Source organism: Rissa tridactyla, chromosome 1, assembly GCF_028500815.1.
Source record: "Rissa tridactyla isolate bRisTri1 chromosome 1, bRisTri1.patW.cur.20221130, whole genome shotgun sequence".
In the NCBI taxonomy this organism is placed as follows: domain Eukaryota; kingdom Metazoa; phylum Chordata; class Aves; order Charadriiformes; family Laridae; genus Rissa; species Rissa tridactyla.
In genome coordinates, this window is record NC_071466.1 from 167,255,186 (window position 1) to 167,267,394 (window position 12,209).

At 37.5% G+C, this 12,209-nt stretch overlaps 1 protein-coding gene across 4 annotated transcripts in view; it reads left to right on the forward strand.

Annotated features, from left to right (window-relative positions):
• The window catches only part of BLTP3B (bridge-like lipid transfer protein family member 3B), a 58,029-nt gene extending 54,032 nt beyond the window's left edge, over positions 1–3,997 (forward strand). For all 4 annotated transcript variants that reach the window (XM_054219424.1, XM_054219416.1, XM_054219442.1 and 1 more), the window contains 2 exons: positions 2,070–2,239; positions 2,946–3,997. In XM_054219424.1, coding sequence (XP_054075399.1) covers positions 2,070–2,239; positions 2,946–3,071 — 296 coding nt within the window. In that variant the 3' untranslated portion in view covers positions 3,072–3,997. The remainder of the gene's footprint in view (positions 1–2,069; positions 2,240–2,945) is intronic.
• Positions 3,998–12,209: the final 8,212 nt, after the last annotated feature.

The following is a 12,209-nucleotide window of genomic DNA, read 5'->3' on the forward strand; positions in this document are numbered from 1 at the left end:
CAGATATGTCAAAGAATCATAGAGTAATTTAAGTTCAAAGAAGCCTCTAGAGGTCATCTGGTCCTACTCCTTCCTCAGCGCAGGGGCAGATTAGATCAAGTTGCTCGATGCCCTGTCCAGTCGAGTTTTGAGCATTAAAAAGGCAATACCACAACATGCCTTAAATAATCTTGTCCCATTCTTTGATGACCTTTATGGTTACATTTTTTGGTAATGTCTGATTGGATTTTCCTTCGTTGCAGCTTGTATCTGTTGCCTCCTGCCCTACAACCTCCAGACAAGGGTGCTTGAGCACTTGCCAAGCACCTCAGGGAGGTCTGGTCCATCTTCTCTATACCCTTCCACTAGGTCACCGGAGGAGGCATTAGGATCACCCCATAGCTTTCTTCCTCTTCAGATTTGACAAGTGCATCTCTCTGAGCCCCTCGTTTGTGCATCATGTGCTCCTGGCCACGATTGTCTCGGTGGTCCTCTGCTGTCGGTGTCTTTCTCACACTAGGGAATCCAAAACTGGATCCAGTATTCCAGATGTGATATCACTGGTGCTTAGTGATAACTTCCCCCCCCATCTTGCTGCCTGTACTCTTGCTAGTACAGCCTGCATGTGCCTGGTCTCTGCTGTCAGAGCTCGCTGCTGGCTCATGATAAATCTTCTTGTTGACCAAGGCCCCCAGGTCATTCCCTGCAATGTTGCTTTCTGTCCACTTGGTCCCCAACCTGTGGTGGAGCAAGAGGTTATTTACTCCCAGCTGCAGGACTTCGCACGGGCTTTAGCTGAGCTTCGGGAGGCTCCAGTCAGCCCATTTTTCCAGCCTGTCTGGGTTCCTCTGAAAAAAAGCCTTGCCCCTCAATTTGGTATTGTTCACAAAATTGCAGAGCGCACCCATCCTTTCATCCAGGTCCCGAACGTATTAATCAGACAATAGGCAATGGATTGTATGACTGGAGGAAGAGGAGGCTGCAGGGTGATCTTAATGCCCTCTTCACCAACCTAATGGGAAGGTATAGCAAAGACGGACCAGACTTCTCAGAGGCATGCTCTGGCATGATTTGCTTGTATTTTAGTCTCTCCATATTATCCCATACATTGTTCGAGTATTTAAAGATGTTCGGTGCATTTTGGTCATCTTTTTATACTGAACAATGGAAGAAATAGTAATTTAGCGAGGAAAAAAATATAAAAATATAAATAAAACAATAAATAAAGAAAATATAAAACATAGTTTTAAGGTTTCTTTCAGCTCATATTTTTTCACCGTTTTGCTGAAGTGCTCTAATCCCTGGTCTTGTCATGGACTGCTCAGGTACAGTGACTTCAAAGGCACAGGTCAAATGCTGTCTGCACTGCAGTGATTTATGTATCTGCAGTGCTACATTTTTGAGTCCTCACGTGTGTGTGTGTGTGTGGTGGGAGGAGGGGGTAATAACAGAAAACTGTTGTTTAGAAGGAGATGTCTAAAAAATTAAAAACAAAAAAAACAAACCCCAGAGTATTTTTTTAGACTACTAAGAACCATGACCCTCGTTTTTTCCCTTGGTGTACAGCAGTGTATTTTAATAAATGTTACAGTGCGTTTCAGTTATAAATGCTAGAAAGTTTCTTTAATGCCAAGTCATTTAAGAAATTTTCGAATTTAAAAACTTGATCCTGCAGGTTTATCTCACTGTATCTTCAAATGTAAATGAAGTCTTCAGATCTGATTTTAACCTGGAGACTGTATATTAATAGCTATATTAATAGTTCTCAACCTTCTAATTATTCAGAATGCATATTCTGTAGTGATGATATTGGTCACTATAAAAATATGTTAATTTTCTTCAAGCTGGAAGCTATGTATTGCTTCTTCTCACGCCTCCTTTCCTTTTTCTCTTCCTCCAAAAGCGTATATGACTTAATTATTTTTCTTATTCTTAAATTTGATTTTGGGAAGTAAATATAAATGTACTTAATATTACAAGTATATTTGTTTAAGTCGTTTTAATTTTGTGCCAATGAGAATCAAACTTTAAAAAAAAAAAAATGACAAAAAACCTTAAGCACTACTCTTACATATCTTTCTGTGATACAGACAATCAGCGAGTAAATGATGTGTCAAAGATGAAGAATTCCAGTAGTGCGTTGCAGCAAGCAACTGGACCTGGTGGACATAAAACACAGGATCAAGCCACGCAGACTACTTGTGAAATTCCCAGACCTCCTAAATCAAGCAGGGATTCAGCTGACTTCATTGAAAACAAGGTATTAAGAATTTGTTTTGACTCCCCTCCCCCCTCCAAAAAAGTATGTTACAATCCTTAATCATCATAATTTTAAAATTATCTAGGGGTGGGCTTGGGGGTTATTTCTGTCTAGAAATTAAGATGGAAAATACAAATTTTAGATATTATAGTTTGGTTCAGTACTTAGGCATGCAAAACAAATTTAATACAGCTTTCTAAAAAGGATAATAATACACCGCAGACTAATTCTTCTCCTTTACATTGGAGGGAATTTTATGAGGGAGCAAGTCCCTTCTCCATATCTCCTTCACCCCTGTACAATGCAACTGCTACAGACAAAGAACTAGACAGTTAAGTCAGACCCATACTAATCTGTCAGTCATACCTGGATTGAGGATGACAGAACCCACACATTAATTCGGCTGTTTTTTCCACTGGGTAAGAATCCATTCCTAGAGCTTAGAACCTGGGGTCATTTCCGCTCCTCTCCGGAATGGAAATGGCCTAGCTAAAACATTGGGTATCTTGCCTTTCGAGCCAACTGCATCCACTCTCTCCATCTTCCACACTCGCTCACTGGGAATCAGTTGCAACCGATTCAGCCCCAGCAAACCTGCGCTCAGCAATGAATGTGAGCGTACGGTATTTTAAAAGTTACTGTGATGGAAAAAGTTGACAGCATGCAGGAATGCTAATAACCCTGTCTTCTAACCCCATCATTTCAGCTTATTGAAGAAAATGAATGTCTCAAACAGGAACTAGCCAAAGCCAAAATGGCACTTGCCGAGGTGCAAATGGAAAAAGATGCCCTGCTTCATCGTATGAAGAAGATGAATGTCGATCATCAGTAGGACGGTGTTCTGTTGGTGCGAGGCATCATCAACAGAACTTCAGGTGACGGTGGCATCTCAAATGCTGTTTGTGAATCAGTGGAAGACACGGTTATTTTTTTGGTCACAAAGTTTACTCATTGCGAACAAAATGTTTATAAACTAGTTACTATTCTGAAATTGTCATTAAACATTGTAACTTTTTTCAGCCCATTTTAAACTGAAATGACTTTGGAAAAATCAGTTTATACTGTACTTCATTAATTTACTGAAGGAAAAAAATCATATCATCTACTTTTAATATTATCAAAGGAGATGTTATTTTTAAAATGTTTTCGGAGAAGTGGATGGCTCAGCAATGAAAGAATGTGCCTAGGTGCGTAACTGAGTAAAGTGTACTACACCTCATTAACAAACTGTACCTCTGCTTGTTACGGTTATGTTGTTTTATTACTGCCGGAAGGTATCTATACAGGAGGTTACATTTGCACTATGATGATATGGGCTAGATCCTCTAGAATAGTATGGCTACTGAAAACTAAAATACCAGCCCTAAACTGGCCCTAAATTCAGTGTAATTTGCCCAGAGAGGATTTTAAGAATAATCCTCTGGTGCTATACAGTTCCATATACCCTTTCCGTACGCACTCCTGAAATACCACAGTAAATGCTGGAGAATTCAAGTAAGAGGGCATGCTACTGGGCTTTCCTTCTGCATGAAGGCCCACTGTATCTGTACAGCTGATGTAATTTTAGACGATCACAGTTTGTTTGGGTTTTTTTACCCCTCTCTCTCGCTGTGATGAGGATATAGCCCTGCCATAGGACCCGTCCCTTTGTGAAAGGTGAGCTTTGAGCCATTGTGCGTGCGTGTCTGATTTCTGCACAACTCGTCAGACATGCCCAAGGATTTGGTCCAATGTATTTAAATATGTAATGTCAATGCTTGTGGGGCAGGGGAAGGGGGAGGGGGAGAAATCCTACGGGGATTCATGAATTGTATATTGCTTTTTTTGATAAAAAAAGCTGTAGAGAATCATTTAATTACCCAATGAAATTGTGAGATTACATGAAATGTAATTATACAGTTTAAATCATGGGTGATTTGTACAAATTGAACAATAGTTTTCAGCTAAAACCTGGTACAGATGAATAAATAAAAAAGCACAACACTGTAAAATAGAGAATATAAGAGTGTGCTTTTAAACCATTTAGGAAACAACATACAAAACCATGCAGGCCTGTAAGAGATTGTTTTTGCTAGAGGTAAAAATGAATGAATAATTTAACTAGTGACCTTGAATCTGACAACTGAAAATCTTTTAATTGCTACCACAATTGTTTCTGCTCCATGGGATGTTTGAGGGAAGTTTTGTTTGTAGATACGCAGACAGATCTCAAAAAGTATCTCGTATCCTGTTGTTTGACTTTGCATATTCAGGCTGTCAAACTAGTTTTAATTAAAATGGTTTTCATTAAAACTTTTTGGAGGACACATAATTTACAGTGCTGAAAATAGTTATTGAAAGTACATAGATTTTAATCAAGAGCTCTATGGAAGAACTGGTTCAGGCACTATTTTAAAGCCTGCCTTATGAAACCCTAGCTGAAACTCCCTTTAATGCCCGTGGAAATTTTTGATCTTATTATTCTGAAGAAGATGAAAAAATATACACACAAATGTTTCTAATAGAGAAACTAAATATTTCTATTTCAAAAGGTATTTAAGAAACACAGTATTAAATAAGAGAAGTCCAATTTCACACAAATATCGTGTCAGATTCAGGGGTGGAGCTCTCAACTGGTTTAATTCTCGTTGGTACTGTTAAAGTCGGTAATTCTTACTCAGTTTATCCCTGCCAAGATCTAGTTAGAATTATTCTGAAGAAAGGAATGTATAGACTGCTTAGTAGCGTGTTGCTGGAATAATACATTGAGAACTGTCTAATTTTTAAAAAGAAATAAACAGTAATATCAAATGCCTGTCCTTATTACTGTACAAGCTAGTACCTGCTTCTTTTGGCAAAAATCAAACACAAACCAAACCCGAAACCAGCTTTTCTCAGTACAGATGTTGAAATTTAGGGTATCGCTTTCTTGCACTTCATTATAATGGAAAACATTTCTACTTCCTGGCAGTTTCGCAGTGATGAGCAACATCAGTGGACAGTTTAGAAGAGATGGGTGTGCTTGGTTGTGGACTTGACATTACTGAGAGTGAAGGTCCTGTGTCACTCTGAAATCAGTTTTGCTATTGAAAAAATGCAGAGGGAGAGGTAGTTTATTAAAGTTTGAAAGTACAAAGTTAAACTAAGCCTTAATAGGTTATACTAAAAATAGCAATTAAAGGCCTCAGATTAAATAAAAAGGCTTAATTCATTCTCGGCTCTGCTAGTGCTCACAACCTCCTTGAATCCTAGGTATGAAAATCTGTACCGTCAGTAGAGCCTCTTGAATGAATCACCGCTTTTATTCTGCAAAGAACCAAATGGAACAGTGTTTGGAGACCTTCAATGGATACAGAAAACTGATTCCAGGAGTTGTGCAGGCAGACCGTTACCAAGTTTTATTTTACGTTTTCTGTGGAAATTTAAACTGGTCTACAGAGTAGCTTAACGCTCATTCGGTTTGTTTACAAGTACTGTTTTCATGTCTATTAAAGCTTTCAATTTAGCTAACAGCGAAGAGGCTGTGCCCTTTCCCAGGCTAGGTCATCGAATCTTTCTGGCATGCACTGTTCCAGTTCTCACGGTAACTTGTAATATTGTTGGTAAGCACCAATTTTAAATCAAAATTATGTGCCCTTACAGAATTACTTACGAAAGGCCTGTTGGAGCGGCAGCTTCATGGAGATGATGCCTGTTCTCTGATGTCCCTGCTCCAGCTTTATGGCGGTAGCTATTCCAGTTCCTGGATTAAACCCACCGTGGCTGCTGGAGCTGGGGGCCATGGTACTGGCTGGGAGGGAACTGCTTTTTTTTTTTTTTTGTTTTGTTTTTTTTTTCCTGCCAAAGTCCTTTATTTCCTGGTCCCATTTGCCATGTTTGTGCACTGTCTCCTCTAGGAACTGACTTGGAGTCTTAAACGGGGATCATAATTAATCTCTAAGGGATAATTGCTAACTACAGAATACTTCCTAAATCTGACATGGTAATAGTTACCTTTGTTCATAATAAGTTAATAATAAACGTAAGGGGAATGTGATAATAAAGGTAAAGACTTTTTTACCAAGCATCTACAATTCCAAGAGCACAAAATGTGCGAATGTATTGCAGAAGCAAACTCCTTGCAATGACCAGATTTCAGGTAAGTAATGATGGAGAAAATAGTTTCTATATAAAAAACGTGCTTGTGTTGGTCTGATTCTTAAAACATTCATCACAAAATGCTTGAAGTAGATTTTTCAGCTCATTGTTGCTATCTGCAAATTTTAGGGAGTACTTCAGTTTCTGATTCAGCTGTTGATAGAAATCAGTGTCTCTTTATCTGTTGTAGGAGCGGAAAATGACCTTGCTAGTATGTTAAGCAGCAATGGAGCTGTGGGCACTTGCTGTGAAATCCACTAATTCATTCCTCCCAGTAGGAAAATGAGGTTTTTGACAGCCCTGCAACACCTTATCTTTTTTTTTTTTTTTTTCCTTCCAAACGTGCCACTTTACTTTTGCCGACTACCTTTTGAATAGCAGCCCCGTTTCCTCTGCCTCAGCCGAGACACCTATCACTGTGAACCTAGTAGCAGGCTTTGTAACGCTGAAACACATCTCCTGTATGGAGGCAAACACGTGGCTTGGAATGGTGCAGGCAGCCTGCGCTAACGCTGCACTCGATGCAGTTTTGTGCTAGTGTACCTCCTCATCTTGTATTACTGATTAACGACACGGAGTCTGAAAGCGAGAGCAGCACTAAGATCCTCTTCATCAGTACTAAGGGGATGCAAAAAACGTATAGTGAAAGGCTAGGAATAGTGGTCTTGTGCTGGAGGAACAAAGCTCTGTTTCTCGATCAAGTTAAGGAAAAATATAAATCTTAATAAATAGAAGCTGCGTAGTTACAGTTCTTTCTATGCATTTTTTAGCATTCTTCTATAGAAACTTAAAATTTAAAACCTTGCATTTCTAAAATTATTTTCTCTTTGAAATTTTTTAGTGAATTTTTTAAATTCGATGGTCTCCTCGTTACATGTAGAGGGCCAGACCTGCTGTCACTTCAGTGAAGGAATTATGGATTTATACAAGTTTCAATCAGTTTGAACTTCATGAGTGTAAGCAAGGGTTAGACATTGTGTCTCTGAATTGTCTGGTTACTAATTAAAATCTGCTTATTGACTATTGTGTATTTTGGATATAAGAAATCAGAACAATTTTAATAAAGGTATTTTTGGAACTTTAGTATTTTAAAAACATTTTTGCAACTTGCAGCTTTTCAAATACTATAGAATGTCTTGCAAGTACGTGTCGCGCTACTTGCTAGCTGAAACAAGTTGCAGGAAGTGAATCTTTAAAAGACAACTAAACTCTTGATAGGCTGCGTGTTCTCTCCCAAAACAAGGGGAAACTTCTGCATCCCAAAGAGATGAATCTCTCACATTGCCGGCTACTTAAGTGGATAAATAGTAACTCTGTTAAAAGGTCATTTTGGTTTTATCTGTTATTGCCCAAGCCGTACCTAACCAGTTACACTAAAGTATCTGTATTTTGTTATTTCTTTGCTATCTCCTGCCTTTCTTTCTGTTGGGGTCACTCATTTTAATATGAGCAGAAGTGGAGTATATGTATTTCCTAACGCCTTCCCCATGTAATCTCAATATTAAATCTTACGTTTTCTAAGAATTCCTGAAGGGATCATTTTGGAAGTAAAAATAAGATGCATCACGACTAGGTAAGAAACTATTGAAAATGCGGATTGCTTTATGAGGTGTAAGAGATAAGGACTAATGCTGTATCTTCTGTGAGAGTAAGCTGGTAGTGCAAGGAGCGTAATGCAGTTATGGCTAATGCAGTTCTTCTAGGTTAGAGTATGTTTGAAACCACCATGGTTTGATTTGAGTTAGATAATTGGCAAGTATTTTAAACATTTGACAGAGACGCGTGAACAAAGGAGCGCTTCAGAAGTGGTAGTCTGAGCCACTACGCGCTGAATAAAGGATAAGCCTCTGAACAACTTATCTGTGGAACAAATCTGGATGTCTTCACATTGTCTGCAAACCTCAATACACCACTGTGATGGAAAGTGAACTGTCATCAATACTTTTATCACAGTGCAATTATATTGTAGTAGTAACTGTTGAGGTTTTTGAGCACTGGAAAATACTTTTGAGGTGCAAATTATCATATTGAAATCTATGATGGCTAGTGTTTTACTAATTAGAAAAACAGTGCTTAACCAGTTCTCGGAATTATGAATTTTTTAGCCATTCTCTTTTTAAACACCAGTAAAACATGGTGAGCAGGACTCTCCTCAGCTAGCCGCCGCTAGATGGCAGTCCAAGAAGTCACTTGTGGCTTCATTTTCTCCTGGGTACCAGTATGTCTTGTTCCTTGACTCATCAACAGTCTCATTAAACTAGAAAATGTCAGGATCGAATTGGCAGTTTTTATAAACTTTTGATGATTAATTTCATAACATGATTTTAAATCAGTCTTTTTCACTTTTAATTTAAAGAGCTTATCTATGTCTCTACTGCCTTCTTTATGGCATATTAACTTTTTCTTCTTTAAATCATTACAAACTGCCTGAACATTGTTAGAAAACTTTATTCCTTCTTTTAGGTTTAAATAAATTCTAAAAACGTATTTCTGTACACATGATAAACATTTTACTATAAAAGGGACAATATTTGTAGTGCTGCTTCATTATCTGTTAAAATAAAAAGCTTAGGAAATTTTTCTGGTTTTCCTGGTGTTGCACTGATGAACAACTCCATCTTGATGTCATCAGTTTATCTGTTCAATTTCCTTGCTAACTAGAAGAAACTCTGCTTTTATTCTACTGATTTTTAATAAAAGATGCATATATAGAGTTTTCCTGTGTTTCTTTGGCAATAACCAAATGTGATCCTTTACAAATGCTTATCTTACCCACCTTCACCAGATGGTAATCTAACAAGATAGTTTATATTAACATTATGGCATGTGGTAAGGGATCTGAATACATTTCTTTTTATATCCTGTTTGGTTATTCAAAAAACTTACAGGCAGAATGACTAAGCAGAGAGAAAAGCAATCTATATAAAATTTATGTAGGAATCGGGTCGCTTTATTTTTGTCAAATAGTTAGAGAAAATAGCATAGAAAGCAGATGTCTTTTCATTCCTCTGGAATCTTAATGTGGCTTGTTCCTTCCACTTATTTTTTAACTTTATTTCTAATAAGAGACTGCAACTCAGGGTAGGTACGATGGAGAGGTGCTTTTTTAAAGTGCTGTCCTGCAATGCCACATACTAGAACATGTTGCAGAATTCGACAATATACTGGACACCCAACACAATCACAGCCGCTTCTCTGAACTGAATTTGGTGTAGAAATGAGGCTTCTCTGGTCAAAATTAGCAGGAAGAGTCCTGAAAATTCATTTGCATCTAGAACATAAGATTCAATATTTCTGCAATATTCACACACCCCCCCCCAAAAAATCTATTTACAGACTTCTTGAGTACTTGAAAATATTTATACAAATGTCTTAATTATTATTTATATATACAAATATATAATATATAAATATTTATACAGCTTTCTTAAAAAAATTATTAAAAAAAATGCATTATCTCCAGCATTTAATTTCTTATCTAGGAGTAATGTAAGAAATATGGTAAGTTGCAAACAGTCATGGAAAAATTCTTTAAAGCAGTATCAGTGCTATTTGCTTTAACTGGATCCTAAATCCTTCCAAATCACTAACAGCTGGCAACATGTAACTCTCATGGAAAACCGCAAGTTTCCAACTCATATTCATCTGAAGATCTATCTGTGAGTGGTCGTGACCTGAATGGTGAAGTTCTTAAACCTTCCTTTGCAATTATCAGAAGCATTTTCAGCTTATGCAACAGGAAAGTATTTCTTCAAAGTCATAACGTTAAGAAGATTTAAAAAGACTCCTTGAAATGGGACTTGACAAAATATTTCAACAGGCAAAGACAACGTAGAGTTAATCTCTTTTGCCTTTCCATTATGCAAAACATATCCCTTATTTAGCTCCTGTAAGTCACTGCTGTCAGGAAAGAGGAAAAAGGGCGAGTATTTGAAATAAGCGTATGGAAAACAATACACTAGAACAAATTCTCGGCACCTTATTAATGAGAGCTTGTTCCTATCTGACTGGGTGCTGTCATCCCTAATGTCATCGTGGCTGCCTTTAAATATAAATCTGATGGAGTCAAAAGCCAGATTTTATCTAGCAGCAATTAGTGATTTATAGGCAGTAATAGATATTTTTTTCTTCCCCATCTGGTGGTAGAAACTTGTATATGGAGCAACACCATGTATGTAATAGCTGGCTACTAACTGACAAACACTGCTGTTATGAGTATCAGTGCCATAATCCCACACTTTGCTGATGTCCCTTCATTTTAAGGACACTTGGAAACTTCTTAATCGGGAAAAACTACATCAAGTGAGACTTAATTATATCAGGTACTGTGAGATCTCACCCATAGTACCGTTCCTGAGATGCATCAGAAATGGGCCGGCCAGAAGAATCTCAGACCCTGAAGCACTGGAGGTGAAGCTGCTGGCTGAAGCCACATGTACTTAAGAAGGATGAGGCAGATACGATTCAAACATGTCCTAAGCATGATGTACCCTTTCACTACAGCCTACTACCTAACAGGGCAATCTTCCCTGTGAGAAATATGGAGTGATATTAAAGAAGAGAAGGAAGTAGACTGGTATTAGGCTAACGCAGGGTAGTACCTTCACTGGGGCATTGCTCAGAGAAGGAATAGTTTGATGAAATGCTAACATCAAAATAAAAATAGGCAGTTCCGTATTTTGCTGTTTCAATTTTAAAAATGTTTTACGGTATCTTCACCATAAAAAGGAACGATGTGAGGAAACATTAGTGTCACAGAATATCACTAATTTGCCATTAAAAAAAACTATTTTCAAGAAGCTACAATGCTTGGCAGGTTCAGAGGTGTGAAAGGAGAAACAAATGTAAGAAAGAATTCCTCACAGCACTCATCAGATTTGTGTGACTTCAGAATTTTCCTACTTGAATTATTCATCCTACTTTAGTTATTCACTCTGCTTTAATACAGTTTCATACACTTTTCTTACACTGCATTTCTTTATTGGAGGGGCATCTTTTTAGCTCCAATTTGTGGTATACTTAATTATTTGATTAAAGATTACTTTGCATTAATTATTGCATATTTTTCTAGGATGATGCCAGCCTATTTGCATATCCATAGCAGAGTGTGTCTCTGTACTCTCTATCCTCTTAATAGAATATGGAAATAGAACATCTATCATGAATAGCCCTACCATTTTTCTTTCTATGGAAAAGAATCCAAAGATTAATTCCTAAATGTGTTTTGCTGAATCAGCTACAGTTAGAAAAGTGTCATGGATGTGCTGGTATTCCTGTAGTCCTCTCTGCTACCTTTGCTACTGATGGTCTGGTGTAGGTCAATACGCTATTGTGTTCTTTAAACATTTATCTTGCATTTAATATTTTTTGTGTATGTTCCTGCCTCTGAGCTCTTAGCTTTAACTTAGCTACTGAATTAAAATTAGTAGGGCTTTTTGCCTGGGGTCAATAATTACCTTTGGCTCAGATAAATAATGAACGTAAATCAAATGAATTGCTAGTTTAGCTGTAGACTTTACCAATTATTATTTTTGACCAAAATCTATTGTATTGTCCGAAGGCTGAAAATGAGAGATTTGACACATTAGCAAACAAACTACTCATGATAATATTTTCCTCTGTAATCCAGTTACACAAGAGATAAATGAGATTTAGAAATTCACTGCATAACCACATCCTCTCATGCAAAAAGCAATAACTTTCTTCCCTAGGCAGTACAGGACTAGCTTTCAAATTTTAATAAACACTCTAGAATGTTGTTTTGTGTGGCTTGGAGAAGTAATTAAGAATGAAGAACCTTTTTACCGTTGGGCTAACTGCATAAAATATGTCAGGGGCCCTAATCTTGTGCTCG